The sequence below is a fragment of the Papio anubis genome, chromosome 13 (genome assembly GCF_008728515.1).
Source record: "Papio anubis isolate 15944 chromosome 13, Panubis1.0, whole genome shotgun sequence".
Lineage (NCBI taxonomy): Eukaryota > Metazoa > Chordata > Mammalia > Primates > Cercopithecidae > Papio > Papio anubis.
The window spans coordinates 27,216,316-27,234,688 of record NC_044988.1 but is presented as its reverse complement, the minus strand read 5'-3'; the positions used below and the strand labels follow the sequence as shown (position 1 = coordinate 27,234,688).

General features: G+C 41.0%; 1 protein-coding gene across 2 annotated transcripts in view; it reads left to right on the top strand.

The window, feature by feature from the left end:
- Window positions 1–18,373, top strand: part of MAMDC2 (MAM domain containing 2) — a 171,829-nt gene that overhangs the window by 91,393 nt on the left and 62,063 nt on the right. For both annotated transcript variants that reach the window (XR_002517629.2, XM_009188920.3), the window contains exons 8-9: window positions 3,105–3,248; window positions 6,531–6,796. Coding sequence is in view for 1 of the 2 variants with exons in the window: in XM_009188920.3 (XP_009187184.1) it covers window positions 3,105–3,248; window positions 6,531–6,796 (410 nt within the window). In the remaining variant the exon portion in view is untranslated. The remainder of the gene's footprint in view (window positions 1–3,104; window positions 3,249–6,530; window positions 6,797–18,373) is intronic.

Sequence of the window (18,373 nt, the reverse complement as noted above, 5' to 3'; positions counted from 1 at the left end):
ATCCACTCACCTACTGAAGGACATAACTTGGTTGCTTTCAAGTTTTGGTGCTTATGAATAAAACTTCTGTAAACTTTCACGTTTTTATGCCACCTTCCACCCCCTCCCACACATCTAATAACTGAGTTAAGATTCTCTTGCAGTTGCCCAAGAGCACTGCTTTAAGATTCATTCCTTCTTCTACCCTCTCTAGCTGGGAGAAAGAATGAAGAAAAAAAGGAGACTGTGAGGGGGAAGATTCATTCCTGATGAGGAACTGACCTACTCTTCTCTTCGTGCATGGCACTTGGCAGTGCCACCCCATTTCCTGAGTTAGATGGCCATCTGTAGATTTGGGACTTTTATTTGTTTTTTTATTACCCAGTAGCAGAGGGGTGACTAATACTGAATACTTTAATGGGGTTTCCTGTGGTCTCAAATATCCATGGGAGAATGTCAAAGGATCCTTGTTTGTGTAACATCTTGTTCATTTTTCACAGACTTTATCTTCAGGGCTTAAAGATATACCCTGGTGCTGACAGAATTAGGCAGACCAGGGTGTGGGCTAATCTACCCATCTTAGAGCATTGAGAATTCTCTTCATTTCCTCTTCTCCAGTCTGGCTCATCTGGATTTGCTCCTGGTGCACTTCCTAGGGCATATCCCCTGAGATACAATCAGGTTCTAGTTATATAGGAACACTTTTTACCTAATTTTTTTTTTTGTAATGTGTTGTTAATCAGTTACTTTTTAAAATTTAATTTTCTTGGAGCTCTTTAATCTTCTATCATTTCAAACTTGGACATAATTTGCAGGAAAACTACAAAGAACTCCTATATACTCTTCACCCAGCTCTACAAATTAACATTTTGCCATGTTTGCGTTATCTACCTGAGGTGGTGGGCGCCTGTAGTCCCAGCTACTCGGGAGGCTGAGGCAGGAGAATGGCGTAAACCCAGAAGGCAGAGCTTGCAGTGAGCTGAGATCCGGCCACTGCACTCCAGCCTGGGCGACAGAGCGAGACTCCGTCTCAAAAAAAAAAAAAAAAAAAAAAAAAATAGGTTGCAAACATCATGCCCCTTTACCATTAAATATTTTAGTGTGTATTTTATAATCAAACACGTTCTTCAGCATAACTATGGGATAATTATGGAGTTCAGGAAATTTAATACTGATACAACATTATCAACTTACTTTCAGTCCATACACCAATGTTTCCAATTGCCCCAATAACAACCTTTACAGCTATTTGTTCTTCTGGACCAAGATTGAATCTTGCATCCCTGGTAGCATTTGGTTGTCATGTGTCTTTCATCCACTTTAATCTGGGTCAGTTCTTCAGCCCACCTGAATGCTTTCTTGCTTTAGAAATTGACAAATTGAGAATACAGTAAGTTTTTATAGTGAGCTGTTTCATCGGCTCACTGCTCCTAGAGCTCAAATGTTTACTAGAGATAATTTTCCAGTTATTCAACACATGTCCTCTCTCCATAATTCTGGATTGTTAGACATGTGTGTCAGCATGCAGAGAAGAATCACACTTGGCTGCACCCAATATATCCCAACTGCTACAGTCACATCCCCTCTGTTCTAAGAGGGCAATCTGAACAGCGTGATTTACAAGCCACTTGTTGATAGGATTAAAAGTTATTCTCAAAAAAGCAGAAGTATTTTATTTGTATAAATGTATGTGGTGCAAGTACAGTTTTGTTACAGGCATAGATTGCATAGTGTTAAGTGAGGATTTTAAGGTATCCATCCTGGAGTAACATACATTGTACCCATTAAGTAATTTCTTATCTTCCATACCCCCTCCTACTCCCTCACCCTTCTAAGTCTCCACTGTCTATCATTCCACTCTGTATCAGTGTGTACATATTACTTAGCTCCCACTTATGAGTGAGAGCATGCAGTATTTGTGTTTCTGTGTCTGACTTGTTTTGCTTAAGATAATGACCTCCAATACAACCATGTTGCTGCAAAAGACATAATTTCATTGTTTTTATGGATGAATAGTATTCCAGTTTGTATGTACATATGATTCGTTATTCAGTCATCCGTTGATGGGCACTTAGGTTGATTCCTTATCTTTGGTACTGTTAATAGTGCTGAGATAAACATACAAGTGCAATATCTTTTTGGTATATTGATTTCTTTTACTTTGAGTAGATACCCAGTAATGGGATTGCTGGATCGAATGGTAGTTCTATTTTCATTTTTTTGAGAAACCTCCACACTGTTTTCCGTAGTGGCTGTACTAGTTTACATTCTCACTAACACTGTGTAAGAGTTCCCTTTTCTCCACCTCCTCACCAACATCTGTTAATTTTTGTCTTTTTATTAATAGCCATTCTAAGATATCTTGTTGTAGTTTTAATTTGCATTTCTCTGCTGATTAGTGATGTTGAACACTTTTTTATATACCTGTTGGCCATTTGTATGTCTTCTTAAAGAGCAGAAATCTTTTATGTTCCCTCCAGGCTATCTGGGGTGAGGTATTTATAGAACAGGGTAAATAATACCAGAACTCGGTGAAGTCAAAGCAATAGCAGTACCCATGACAGATCTGTGACTCTTTGACCTGCACGATTTAAACTGAGTGATGACTTTCTTCAAGCAGATCAGCTCCTACTACTGATGGCAATGTAGACGGCAGCTGTGCTTCTGACACAAAGATTGAGCAACAAAGGAAAATTATTTCTGTAAAATATCTAAAATCTTCATCTTAGAAACAAATTGAGTCCCATAAAATATCTTCCTTTTCCCGTTTTTTATTTTAAAACTTTTATGAATGAATTGTGAATTGTGAAGAAGTATATGAATAAATGTTCACAGTCATGAAAGGAAATTTCTTTTGAAATCGGGTACTTCATTTTTATAATGTGAACAGTGCTCCTTTCTCCCCTCCCTTTAGAAAGGAAAAGAACAATTTTCCTGTCATGTTGAAACGCTGGTTTGATGCTAACCTGTCAGCAAGCCCTTTGGGTAAAGATATTTAGTTGTGTTTTACTTCTTCGGTCTCCCCTGGTACAAATGTGTATATATAAATATCTGTCAACCAGTTGATGTAGTCCTTTGAGATCTTTGGGACTGATTGTCATTAACTTTGTTTGTCCTTTGCTCAGAACTTCTGTTCAGTGCTGTGGAAGCCAGCTGCAATTTTGAGCAAGATCTCTGCAACTTTTACCAAGATAAAGAAGGTCCAGGTTGGACCCGAGTGAAAGTAAAACCAAACATGTATCGGGCTGGAGACCACACTACAGGCTTAGGTAAATCAGGCATCTGTCTATGTGGGTACATCTTGGGTAGTCGTAAGCTTTATTGGCCATTCCTACGTCATACCTGCAAAGACATTGACTTAAAGAAAAAAGGCAACTGTGAAGAAGCAAAGACAATCAGTAATCTTGTGTTTGACAATTTTTTAAAATTGAAATTCAAGTTGCTGTGTCAGCAGACCTATTTGCTAGTTAATTAAACAGGCAAATCCTTGTAAAATATTTAGGAACTCACTTTAGATGCAATACCTTTAAGGAAAAAAATCTGTTGAATTGTATTTATATGAAATCTCCAGAAGAGACATATTCTCACAGATAAAAAGAAGATTTCAGTGGTTGCCAGGGGCCGTGGCAGAGGGAATAAGAGTGTTTAATGAATATGGGGTTGCCTTTGGGTGATGAAAATGATCTGGAACTACATAGTGGTGATGGTTGCACAGCATTGTGAATGCTCAAAATGCCACTGAATTGTGCACTTTCAAATGGTTAAATGGTAACTTTTATACCATGTATATTTTACTATAATTTAAAAAATCTATTGTGGAGGGGAAAAGCTATTAAAAAATGTTGAGTGGACACTTGATGGATATACTTAAAAGGAGCTTTTGGAAACAGGAGTCTGAGTGCTCCTTGTGTAGGGATTACCTATTAATTTAATGATAGCCTTTGTGGAGCCCAACCCAGTGTAGACAAGTGCGAAGAGCTTGATCTCAAGGAGTTCAGTGTCTCATTCACTTATTCAACACATATTTATATACTGGAGACTGAGGTGAGTTTACCATGGAGCTGGTGAAGCTTAGGTTCCAGGGCCCCTGCCTTGTACCAGCCCTGAGAAAGGCCTTGAAAGAGCCCTCACAATTTCGTGCTTGTAATTTTGTATTCTTTTCTTAGAGGTTGCCCAACCTGTAGAAATAAAGGCCCTACCGACTCTATTCTGACCTTGGGCTGATTAACTGGAAAATCATCTCTAGAGAACCATTTGAGTTCTGGGAGCAGTGAACTGATGAAACGGGGACCTGTTTGGGACAAAAAGACTCACCATACTCTCAGTTTGTCAATTTTCAAAGTAATAAAACATTCAAGTGGACTAACTCCTGGGGAATACAATAGTGAACAAGTCTGAAGTGAATCCCACCTTCACTGGCAGACAATCTTTTCAGTGGGCAAGAGAAATATTAGACAAATACATACACAAACAAACTTATAATCACAGGTTGTGGCAAGTGCTGCTGTCAGGGAGGAAAAACTTTTCCTCTACTCTCTTAAGTTCCATGTTTGGACCTGAGAATTAAAGCGATGTAAGACAGATTAGCAAGAAGAAAAACACACATTTTATTTAATATTTTTAATTGTACTTGGGAGCCTTCATAAAAACAATGAAGACCCAAAGAAGCAGATAGGCCTGAGAGCTTCAATACCATTTTAAACAAAGGATAATAAAATTGTGGAGAAGTAGCAGGACAAAAAAGAAAGGGGGGTTAGAGGGCTTAAGTTTCCAGGGGCAGTAAATTGTGGGAAAGTGACTAGGAAATATATGAAGGAAACTAATGGAAGATGAGGGTTATGTTAGTAAGTTTGTCTGTACAGATCCATTTTGGTGTCAACTCCCAGTCTTTAGTGACAGAATGTTCTTCCCTTTCTGGGACAGGGAGAGCACCTTGTTCGTAGGAAATTTTATGACCTGCTTTTAAGTATAATAGAAAAGGGGAGGTCAAAGGGTCCTTCCTGCCTCTGCTGTTTCTCAAGTGACTTTACCTCAAAATAATCAAAATGCCAAAGTGACATAGTTTGGGGTGGCATGTTCTGATCCCCTTCTTTCACAGTAGAAAGAAATGAAGAGAGAGCTCTGAGAGAGAATAGAGGGAAGAATCTAATTTTGGTTCAGCATTCAGGGAAAGTTTCTCTGAGGAAAGCTGCTGTTAGCTGGGATAGTGGGCGTGACCCGGGCAGAGGGAACAACATCTGTGTAGGCCTCGAATTTGGAAAGAGCTGGTCACACCACAGAATAGGAAGGTCTGTATGGCTGCACCGTGGGGAGGAATGGTGAGGAGGAGAATGGAGGAAAATGATGTCAGAGAGGGAGCTAGATCCTGGGTGTGGCAGGCCACAGGAAGCATTTGGAATTTTATTATAGAGGACATGAGAAGCCACGGAGAGGTTTTAAGCAGAAGAAACACAGATGAAACTTAGGTTTCAAAAAGGTTGTTCTGGCTGTTGTACGGCCACCCATAATAGTCTGCTCAGGCAGCCATAACAAAATACCACAGATTGGGTGGCTTAAACGACAGACATTATTTCCTCACAGTTCTGGAGGCCGTGAGTTCAAAATCAAGGTGCCATCAGGGTGGTTTCTGGTGAGGGGTCTCTTCCTAGCTTGCAGATGGCCACCTTATCATGTGTCCTCACATGGCCTCTTGGTGTAGGGAGGGAGAGAGAGCTCTGGCATGTCTTTCTCTTCTTTTGAGTTAAATAACTGGGTAAAACTAAACGATATACAAAGACTGAGGCACCCAAAAGAAAACTGACAGGAGGAGGAGCAGAAAAAAGAAAGAGAAAAAGAAGGTGGGTTTTGTTTTTGTTTTCTTTTCTGCCCAGGCTTTCCAGGATACAGGAACTCATTTTAAATTGACCATGGGGATGGTGGGAGGGGGAGGTTCCTGATTTTATTTTTCTTTGTTATTTAGAAGGAATAAAGGAAGAACACAGATCTTCAGCACATGGGAGGATCCATCTGATGAAAAACCTGCTCTTCAAGGGCAGTTTTAACATTTGACCAAGAGAGGAGTAGACTCTGCCCAGACACAAACTTCCACAAAGACTGCCAGGCCAGCCTGAAATCCTGCCATCTCTATAGGTCACTAAAGAGATAATAAGAAAAAAATCTGCTCTGGGCCTTCTATTCACTATGGTTCAGTCCTCGGAATATACAATCTAAGTCAGATGGTTGACCCAAGCAGCTGGTATCTCCAAGATGATTTCATCCTTTTTGTTTTGTGAAAAGTGTAAATCCTAATTAATGACTGAAATCTGGGCATGTGCTATAGAAAATCTGTACTGGTTTATAAGGTTTACTTAGAATTAAATGAGGTTTCATTTCAATGAGGCGCATGGATGTTTTCTGTCACTTAAGCCACAGACATTAGAAAATGCTTTCTATCATTTAAAGCATAGCTGGTAGTCTTTGCTGTCTAGTTCTACTACTTTAATCACATTTTACCACTTGCTAATCTAGATTGGATTATTTTGCATTGCTGATATGCTTTATCTTGTTTGCAGGGTATTACCTGCTAGCCAACACGAAGTTCACATCTCAGCCTGGCTACATTGGAAGGCTCTATGGGCCCTCCCTACCAGGAAACCTGCAGTATTGTCTGCGTTTTCATTATGCCATCTATGGATTTTTAAAAATGAGTGACACCCTAGCCGTTTACATCTTTGAAGAGAACCATGTGGTTCAAGAGAAGATCTGGTCTGTGTTGGAGTCCCCAAGGGGTGTTTGGATGCAAGCTGAAATCACCTTTAAGAAGCCCATGCCTACCAAGGTACAGTAGAGCCAATTTGTCCTGTGTCCATGTTTAGTTGCTGGACTAGTTTGTGAATATCCATCTAGCTACTGTCAACTGGTGAGATATTATTTTCCTTTTGTTCAGGCCTACGGCCTCACCCTCACACCCTACACCCAGCCACATACAGATTAATCCTTCAGTTATTTTCTGTTTTCTGGGTCTCTGAATCACAGCCACCTAGAGTTTGCTTTTTGTTTATCTCTTAAATTCCCTGAGACTAATCCAAAGACTGGGAGTACATGAATAGTCCAAGTTCAACAGCTGAACTTTAGTTTGAAACTTTAGTCATAATTCTGTCTCTCTCTTTCTCTTTCCCTCCCTCTCTCAAATGCACATACACACACTAGTGGGAATGCTAGTATTTTGAAAAGGTGAAATCAGTGAGCCTGGTTCTGCATTGAGGCTTTAAGGTTAACAACCTAAGGCTCTAGCTGAACACAGGATGAGAAAGCTCATTAAAAAATATAGAACCAACACCTCCCTAGCCAGAGAGAATTTACATAAGGTAACTGTCAGCATCTGATTTTGATAGAAATGAGAATATAAAAAGAGATCTTTATTGCAAGGGGAATGGAAAAGAAAGCTGTAATCTCTCAAGCTTAGCAACTCATAAACTTAAAGAAGTTTTACAGATGCAATAAATTCTGTCAACTGCAACTCAGAATGAAACCAGTGTGGGAAAAATCCATTTTGTTTCAACCTGTGTCAGTCAGTCGGCAAATATCTCTTGAGCATCCTGTCTGTGTAAGAAAGGGTCTCAAAGAAAAATAAGAAAGTGCTGTCCTTCAAACAGATAACTCACAGAGTGGTAGCTCAATAAACATTGTTGAAGGAAGGAAGGAAGGAAGGAAGGAAGGAAGGAAGGAAGGAAGGAAGGAATGAATGAATGAATGAATCAGACTATCATATTCAAATTCAGGAGTTACCCAAAGTGCAGGCTCCCCTGGGGAAGCTGCAAACTTGGGGAAACAGTAGAACTTGCACAGACATTCATAGCCTGAACTTCTCTTAGTTACAACCATCTGGATAGAATCATAGCTGTGTCCATCTATAACTTCCTGCTAAAGAAATCTAGTACACCACTCCTATCACAATGTTGCCTGGTTACTTTTAGTCCATTACAAAACCCGCCAGGACATCATTAAATCTTTACCATGGTTAATCAAAGACCTCTGAAAGTCTTTTGTTTCCATTGCTAGGAAAGAAGAAAAACTATTTTCCATTGCTAGGCAGGAATGGCACGGCAGTCTCCTTGACTTACTGATTTCTAAAAGAGTTAAACTAATTTCTAATACCTCTAGCAGAGTAGAAGCATCTGCCTTTTACCACAATCTTACAGAAACGGCTTCTTTTTATTTGTATGCAAATTAAGTAGATAGTGTTGTAAGTGTTCCTTGCGTAATTCTATCAGTCTTTGATCACCTAACTAAATTGAGATATAATGCTCAGCTCCCTGGATGAGAGAGGAAGCAAACAGGTGTTTCTAGTACCATGTTTCCACCCTTAGCTTAGACTCTTGCTCTTTAAGCTCATTGCCTAGACAATATCAAATAATTTTTGAATGAGCCTTTCTTCCTATAAATGTCATCTTATAGATGGACTCTTGCAGCAGCATTATTGAACTTTCCTCTTCGATTTATTAGTCCTGGAGAAATCCAAGTTTCTCTGCACCTCTTAGGGATCCCAAAGGCCTAACTTGAGTTCCCATTACCAATTATGTAACTCTTGCAATTATGGTAATACACACACACACACGCATGTACACACACACGTACACACACACAAGCAAATACCAGAGTCCCACAATCAGGGGTGCACCAAAAGTAATGGAATCTTTGTTACACTCTATGTCCTATTATGCTGATTTTTTTTAAAGGAGGATATAATAAGCATTTTATTTATTTATTTGGCTTTATTTATTTATTTATATACTTATTCATTTTCTTTACTCACCCAGTGTTTATTAGGTACATGCTCAGTACAAGGAATATAAAAATGAGGCTCAGATCCTACCCTTGAGGAAGAAGAGATCACAGATGGTAGAAGATTAAGATACATAAGCAACTAACTACCATGCAACGTCATGTAAAGCCCATGGAAGGGCTACATAAAAAGACAGAGGAGTAGTTTTACCAGTTGCTGTAAAAAATAATGGCAAATAGAGACCCAGCGGAGCCACTGTTTAGATGGTTAAAATTCAGGCCATGCTGGATTCTAACTCCTGCTCATCACTCCACTCATCTCACCCCACCCCACTTTATCCTCTATTAACAAACATGGGTTGTTTAGGAATCTGCCCATTCCTTTACAGTGAGTCTCTGCTTATACCTGAATTGGTGCACACCTCCTAGCAGATAACGGTGCCCCTGGGAATTTGCCCTTTTCTTTTCTGGAGGCCAGCTACCAAGCCGCCCAGCAACTGCACAGTTCCCCACAACCACTTAGGGAAAAATGGATCTAGACCCAGTGGGGGCAGAGAAGTTCTTACAGCACTCAGAAAGAACGAGTTATGGATTCAGCCCCAGTGCAGATGAGGAGACAGTACAGTTCAACACTAGAAAACTCTGGCTACCTGTCTCAAAGTGGCCCTTAGTTCTTGGCAGGTCCCTGTTACACAGAAATAGCTTCTCAGAGAGTAAAAGAACCATTTGATATCCACCATAGAAGCATGCATTGGGTAAGGCAGGAAACTGAAGTTCACTTACTTATATAACATATACAGGTTGAAATAAACATACAAAAATATATTTAAGACAAGGGATAAAATGAGAAGTCAGAGTTTCCCTCACTAGTCCCTACTGCTGAACTCAAAATTCTACTTCCAGCCAGGTGTAGTGGCTCACACAACACTCTGGGAGGCTGAGGCGAGTGGATCACCTGAGGTCAGGAGTTCGAGACCAGCCTGGCCAACACGGTGAAACCCCATCTCTACTAAAAAAATTACAAAAATTAGCCAGGCATGGTGGCATGTGCCTGTAATCCCAGCTACTCATTAGGCTGAGACAGGCGAATTGCTTGAACCCAGGAGGCGGAGGTTGCAGTGAGCCAAGATCATGCCACTGCACTCCAGCCTGGGCAACAGAGCAAGACTCCATCTCAAAATAAACAAACAGTAAGACTAACTGCTTCATTTGGCTGGGTGTGGTGGCTCACACCTGTAATCCCAGCACTTCAGAAGGCCAAGGCAGGCATATCACCTGTGGTCAGGAGTTCGAGACAAGCCTGGCCAACATGGTGAAACCCCATCTCCACTAAAAATACAAAAATTAGCCAGGTTGGGTGGTACACACCTGTAGTCGCAGCTTCTCAGTAGGCTGAGGCACAAGAATCGCTTGAACCCTGGAGGTGAAGGTTGCAGTGAGCCAAGATCGTGCCACTATGCTCCAGCCTGGGTAACAAAGCAAGATTCCATCTCAAAATAAATTAAATAAATATTTAAAATTCACTTCCACCTCTTGTTTTTCTAATGGTTTTTCTTCCTGATTCACTGATGGCTTCCTCTATAACTCTAAATATATTTCCACCTCCATTTCTTGATTCATTAACCTTAACTGTGTTGGCTGACTCCCTACTATGAAAGAGAAGGAACTTACACTATTCCTTCTATTCCTTGTGCTTTTCTCTCTCTTCCTCAAAATTTTTAGTTTTGTTTTTATTTTGAACATTTTTTCTTGGTTCCCTTTACAACTTTAATATACTAAACCATCTATTTTTGGATCCATAACCTTTAGACAGTGTCTCTTGACACCCCACCATGTTAAAATGAATAAATCTCCCCGACTCTGCATTTCCCTTCACCTCTCTTACCCCCTTGACTTCCCAAATTCTCGCAGATATACAGTTACTGAACTTTCACATTGTTATGGCTTAGAACATTTATATTTCTACAGTTAAGCCTTCTGTGCTTTGCTTATGGCATAATTTCCCTATGAGGGCCCCCTTGGCATTTTGAAGAGGACAGTTGTGCCTTTGTGGTGAGAACATTTCTCACCTTCCTGGATGTTTAGCATCTGTGATTACTGCAAAAACCAAAATTATTTCCACACATTTCCAAATGGTCCTAGAGGTGTCATCCTATCCTTGGATGAGAACCATTGGTCTTTAAATTGAATCTGACAATTGAAATTAAAAACCATTCCCACCTGCCATTCATTCTTGCTCCCCTGCAATCTGTCTCTGTCCAGCAGTAGAGTTATCAAGCTGCAACCCTCCCCTGCAGGGACCCTTTGGCTTCCTTTTGCTCTTAGAGAAAAGGCATGCTCTAGCATCAGCCACCTCCCCAGGTTTACGTCTTGCATTTTCCATTGTAATCACACTGAGCAATCAGTTCCTGGGACACACTCTGCTCTCTCCTACCTTATATTATTGCATTCCCTGTTGCCTCTGCCTACATTCTTCTTATTTAGATCTCAGCTTAAACCTCACTTCCTCAAAGAATCCTTCTTTGACCCCACTCTCCGCGCCTATACAGCATGGCGAGGTTAGGGTTCCCTGGCATCCTATGCTTCCCTTCCATCATCGTGGAGACAGCATAACATAGTGATTAGGAGAATAGACACAGCAATCTCTCTAGTTTTAAACCCCAAGTCTGCCACTTGCTAGCTTTGCAATCAGAGTCAGTTTTCTTAATTTCTCTCAATTTTCCATCTGGGACCAAAAACCTAGCAATGTACTTGGCACTCAGTTGGTGCTCACTAATTGTCTGTTGACTGATTGTCACATTCTGACTTTTGAGCAGGGATTATTCACCTTCATTAAAATCACCTGGGGAGGGCCAGGTATGGTAGCTCACACCTGTAATCCCAGCACTTTCGGAGGCAGAGACAGGTGGATTACCTGAGGTCAGGAGTTGGAGACCAGCGTAGCCAACATGATAAAACCCCATCTCTACTTAAAAATATTTTAAAAATTAACCGGGCATGGTGGTGCATGCCTGTAGTCCCAGCTACTCGGGAGGCGGAGGCAGGAGAATTGCTTGAGCCCAGGAGGTGGACAGAGGTTTCAGTGAGCCAAGATTTGTACTCCAGCCTGGGTGACAGAGCGAGACTCCATCTCAACAAAAAAAAAAAAAAAAAATCACCTCTGGAGCTTTATAATGCTGATGTCCAAGTATTACCCCAAACCAAGGAAAGCAGACCCTGAGATGGAGACTTATTTGCAGGAAGTTTATGAGGTTTGCTCTTGGGATCACCACTGAAGGAAGGGAAGGAAAGGAAGCAGGATCAGGCGATCAGGCAGGAGAAGCTGTCAGGCTGCAGTGCGTTCTCAAGGAAGGCTTCAGCTGACCTACAGGGAGCTCTGAAACTGGTATGGCCTTTCAGAGTTGTCCTGGGTTGAGCAATGTTGTCTTTACAGTCCCATATTGATTGGTCATTGGATGCTGGCTACCTCAGGAAGAGGGTATTGCCTTGAAATGCCCGGCAACTTTCCACAGATGACTAACAAGTCGAGTGCTGTCCACTGGCTACACTTTCAGCAACTGGGAGAATAAGCCCTTCATTCCTGAAGGATCAGTTGGGTGGTGCATCTACTATACTGATTAGGTCAGAATCTTTTGGTGTGGGGCCTGGGAATCAGTATTTTATAAAGTGCACCAGGGTATTGTAACATCCAACATAGAGAACTATTGCTCTGAATAACTACAATAAAAGCAGAAAAGAGGAGAGCAATAAGAAAGACCGTGTGTTTCAGGCTCATATGCAGCTGAGTTGCACTGAAACTAGGCATGGTAGCCCAGCAGATTCTGTGGTAGCCAATGCCTGTGCAAGGATATGTCTGTGTAGTGTCCCTGCCCAGGTCCACCTCCCTGAAGTGCTGGGAGATGTTCCTGTGACCATACAGCTGGGTAGGAACAGAGTTAGATGAATGGTCTTCCTCCCCCTAGGTAGCTTTTTCACTGTGAGTGACTCACCCCTGTCAAAGCTTCAGAGATCAAGAGTTTTCCAGAGTTATGACACCCAAACCTAAGCTATTGTTTTCCACATGTGGTTTCTGTCCACAGAGAGTACATGTTTCTCCAAAAATTCTTGCCATTGAGAAAGGAGTTTTAAGTCACAGAGCATCCAAATAAGCATACGGCCAACACTTGCCAGCTGTTACAGTCTGTCTGGAAGCTTCATATTGGCTGTTCTGGATGGTTTAATAACTCAGTATCGACTTTACTTCCAAACTGATGACAGTTTAAGAGATTTTTCTGAACCTATTGACTTAGCATACATTTTTTAATAGTTGGAATTTCTAATGACTGAGTCCTGAAATGAACTTGCTGGAACTTCTAGAAGGTTCAGAGTTCAACCTGGGTCAGAACAAGGGACAAGCTGGCCATTTATCAAGTACCTACTTTGTGCTGGGCAGCACATGCTCTCTTGTTTAGTCCTTAATACGCTACAATAACATCAAATTTAGGGGAAGAAACTGAAGTTTCAGGAAATTTAAATAGTTTGATTCCTCCTGTTTCATTGCCACTCTTCCCCAAATTCCAGACGAAACCCTTCAGTGACACCCCTAAAATTCATCTCAAACATGTCCACTTCTCTCTCTCCAGCCACCACCCTAGTCTAAGTTGCCATCATTTCTTAAACGACTTCAATATCTTTGTAGCTGGATCTTCTCTTCCACCTTACTCTCTCTATACTCCAGAGAGAGAGATGCAGCAGCCAGAATCATTTCTTTGAAATGGAAATCAAATCTTGGCCCTCCCCTGTGTGTAACTGTTCTATGGCCTTCCGAGTAAAACTTCATCCCATACTGTGGTTTTTGAGGTCCTGCACAGTTGGATCACTCCCCACTTTGCTGGCTTCATCTGCTTTCATTCTGCCACAATCAGAGTCCCAGAGTCCACATAGTCACGTGGGCCTTCTCTCTGTTCCTTGAGTCCCAAGGCCTTTCCTGGCCCAGGGCCAGTGCTCTGCACAGGGGGTGCCTCCTTCCCCAGCCATTCCCATATCAAGCTGGCTCCCACGCTTCTATCCCAGGTCAAGTGCTTCCTCTCAGAAAGTAACATTCCTGACCGCCGCGCAGTTTATAACCACTTTCTTCATACCCAGATTACTCCTCATTAGTTTGCCCAGTTTATTTTGTGTATAACATTTATCCCAACCTGAAATTATCTCATTTGTTTGTTACTTGTTCATTGTTCATCTCTTTTCCTGTGAAGATATAGCATTCATGAGGACAGGGACCTTGTCGGTCTTGTTCATCTCTGTATCCACAGCATCTAGCACTGTGCCCTGGTGCAAAGTAGGTCATGAGTAAAATTCTGTTCAATACATTTTGTTTGGTACCTATGTGGTCAATGAATGAATAAAAGAATGAATGAGTAGACTTTCTAAGGTTGGGAAGTGGCAGAGCTGGGGTCTGAATCATGGTCTAGTCAACTCTGAAGCCTGCCTTTTAGTGCAGGGTATCTTTGGGTGGCCAAGATCTCTCTCCAATCTTGGGGAAGGCCTGTTCTTGTGCACCTGGAGAAAATGAGGTTCCTCAAGCCTGCCTTGGGGTGTAGGTACCTTTTGTTATTTAATTCTCACAATACTCCTGTGAGGGAAGTAAAGTATTTCTTTTCAATGTCCTTGACATTTTAGAATGCAGTCTAGCTCAAGGTCTCCCAGATGATCTAGTAGAAATGAATGCCTAAACTAAGAGCCTGGCACACATGTGTTGCCTGCCTATGCTTTGTGACCTCTGAACCCATTTCTAAAGCGCGTCAGGTGTGATTCTTCAGGGCCCAAATCAAAGACAGGACCTATTTTCATGAACATTATTTCCACCTCTCAGTGAGTTGTCACACGGGACCAGAGCGGAGGTGAGTGAGCAGCAGCTCATGCAGAACTGTAAAGAAGTCCAGCCTTTCAGCTTTTCTCCTCTTATTTCCCTCACTCTTTATGGCTGCCTTCTGCCTCCCCTGTCCCTTTCTGATGGCCTCCCACTCTGGATGTTGCTTTCCCTTGCTTTCTCCTATTTGCATTTACCCAGCCTGTTTTAAGGACAATGGGCTGATTATTAATAACCCCTTGCTATCTTCCCTGGGTAGTTTAATCTTTGGCACAAACTATAGGGATGAAGCAATGCTAAGAGTTTCCCTTAGACCATTCTAGCAAAGTAGCCTTTTAGACAGATTCTGTGTGATATTATCACAGCTGCCAACAACAGGCTGTTGTTGAGCACTCTCCAGCACTTCATTTGATGCCACAGCTCCCTAGGAAGGAAAGCAGTCCAGCACCATTTAACAGATGAGGAACGCTCAGGCAGAAAATTAAGGACATTGTTCAACATTACACAGCTATTAAGTGGCTAAACTGAGAAGCAGATCCAGGTCTTTTTGACTCTAGAATTGATGCTTTTTACACTAAGCCTAGTGTAAAAAGCCTCCTAGCCCTTGCCTGGCTAACATCAAAAGTATAGGATCAGGTGAGAAGGGGAGTCCAGCCCTAACGCTCAGGATTCCTGAAAAAAATTTAGACTTTATTTTTAACCTTCAGGTGTTTTAGTTTAGAAATAACTTTGGCTCCTAGGAGGGGTCAAAATTCAAGGTGCTTTAACATAGACAAAGGAAAGCTGTGGGTTAGAGGAAAATGTAGCATAATGCATAAGACACTTGGCTGTGGGTTCACTGGCACTTATGGCTTTACAGTTTGAGCTAGTTATGTAACCTTTCTGAGCCTTACTTTTCTTTCATGTGTAAAATGGGTATACCAGGAGTATACCCATATATCCATAGTATATGGTAAAGACCAAAGACAATGCATCATATAAAGTTCTTAGCATAGTTCCCACACATATCATTTATTAAATCTAGCTGAGCAGAGAGAGAAAGACTAATGAATGTTTTTTTCTTAGTCCTGATCCTCATAAGGTTTTATAGACAACATCTCTTTAATACATGGATAATTCTATACCCTGATTTTTGCTGTGAACTTCTTTAAACTAAAAATCAGGTCAGAGTTAAATCTTTATTTTAACAAGATGAGATTTTCTTAAAGAAATGGCTGCTTTTATACAATTATAAACAGCTTACAATAATAAAACTGTATTTAATGTTTTAAGAAACATTTTGAAAAAGGATGAATCATGAAATGGTCCTCTGGATCTGTTTTTCCTCTTTATGAAATAGAGAGCAGGTGAGACTTTCACACATTAAGGAGGATAATGAGGAGAGAGAACAATTCAGTCCAAAACACTTTTCCTAAAGGCCAAATATTAGGAAAGACTAGAGAGTGATCGTCAGAAATTCCATAACAATGGATGCAAACATTAGCCCTTATATATTCAAATCCTTAGTTTATCTTTACGCTTGGTCACCCATGGTAGCATACATATTAGATCCTGCAATGCCTTCTGGCCTGAAGCTAGCCTTTCCTTTAACAAAGATCTTTCAGTGGTCTGTTAATTAGAAGCACTGAGAGGAATGTGATATTGTATTCATTAAATATTTCTTTTGGAGAAAAACTGTTAAAGAGTCCAAAAATGAAAATGACTAAAGGTATTCCATTTCACTGGGATCAGGCTTAATAATCAGCCCAGCAGTCATTAAAATCTTCATGGTAAATCCTTTTAAGTCTGTATCTTTACTCTGTCATAGGACTAAAAAAAAAAAACTTCAAAAGTCCTTTACGTATTTGAGAGAAAGCCCCCATCCAACCAGTTTTTAAAAATATAAATACATACTTTTTTTTTCACTAGGTGAGAATCTTGTGTCAGCCCTTCTCATCTTCTGTCCCATGGAGCACAAATCCCTTGAGATATTTCATTGAAAAAGAGTTCTGTTGTCAGATGAGTTTGCAGAACTTGGCAGACTGGATCTCTACTCCACACACGAAGATTCACAAAGCACAGTAACATATTAGAAACTCTCAATAAGGTCTACATTAAAGAATCCAGTTTAACCTTGTTAAAGGGTGGCAGTTATATCAAAGCAATTAACCTAGAATCTTTGTCTTGTATAGCACCTATCACCATCATACTACTCTCATAGCACTTAATGCATTATGTTGAAATTGTCTACTTACCTATCTCCTTAGATGTAAGCTTCTGGAGAATACGGCTCCATTTTTTTTTTTTTTTTTCTTAATTCCTCATGTCAATGCAATTTCTGGAACAGAGTGGGTTCTCCTGTTAGTAACCCAATAATAGTTAAGACAGAAAACTGTACTATGAATGAATAGGTGTTGATGGTAAGGAAGAACATAATTCCATCAAAGGAAAAAGGAAAATTAAATGTTTCTGCCTTTGGATAAGATAAACTGTAATCTCTTACAGCATAGCACCTGAGCAATTTGGCCTACAAGGGATTTTAGTGTGAATACTTAAAACCAGGACTACCTGGCTAGAGTGAATATTAGCACATTTATGGACATGTATATGCTGAGTCTGATTTGGAGTGTGTGTGTGTGTGTGTGTATATATATATATATATTTTTTTTTTTTTTCTTTTTTTTTTTCCAGACAGGGTCTCTGTTGCTCAGGTTGGAGCATGTCTGTTGCTCAGATTGGAGTGCAGTGGCACGATCATGGTTCACTGCAGCCTCCACCTCCTGGGCTCAAGCAGTCCTCCCACCTCAGCTTCCCAAGTAGCTTAGGTACAGACCCAGCTAATTTATTTTTCATTTTTTGCAGAGACAGGATCCCACTAAGTAGCTCAGGCAGGTCTCAAACTCCTGACCTCAAGCTGTCCTCCCACCTCAGCCTCCCAAAATGCTGGGATTACAGGCACGAGCCACCATGCTTGGCCTCTTTTGGAGCTTTTTATGATGGTATTTACTAAAACCAAGAGCTGTGACTTTTCCCTTTGAAACAGCTTCCCATTCTTACATTGTGCCTTTACCTATTTCCAAGAACTTAAATCAAGTTTTACCAGCCCCCGTGCAAATCCCCTGATCCTTTCCCTGCCCCACAACACAGCTTATCCAGCCTCCATTCTGTGATTATGGTCAATGATGCAGTTGGTTCCACGTCATACACTCCCCACCTGCAGGTCTTCCTGGCTTCTCCACCTTGGTCTTCCTAATGCCTGGAAACCCAGGGTAGCTTTCATCTTTACCCCAGTCTTCTCAGCACAGCTGGAGAAAATAAGACTAATCTCCACTGTCCCCTCCATTCTGCTGGGAAAGCCTTTTATGCATCTCATCTCTCGTTGACTTTTCCTCATCCCCCATCCCAGATGTTCAGATCTATTTTCACTCACAAATTTCCAACTTGACCCTCCCTGCCTCATTCTTAGGATGTGATCTCATGGGTTCATCTCCCAAAGGATAAAGGCATCCAACACAAGCTCCTTCGGTTCTGTTCCTCTCTGAATCTTCACCTGCCTCTCTTCATCTCCTGATCAATCTGACAAAGAAAGTATTATCCTTGCTCTTCATCAAAACCAACCTGCCCATCTAGGAATTTGATCTCACCTTCCTGCCTCCTCTGGGAACTTATTTCATAAATTATTCCCTCTCTCGTAAATCTTCAATCTCCATTAGTGCCTTTGCATACTGCCAATATATGTTAGTCTCCTGCATTTGACACAAATGAACAATAAACCTTCCTTTCATCTCAGTACCCATTTAAGCT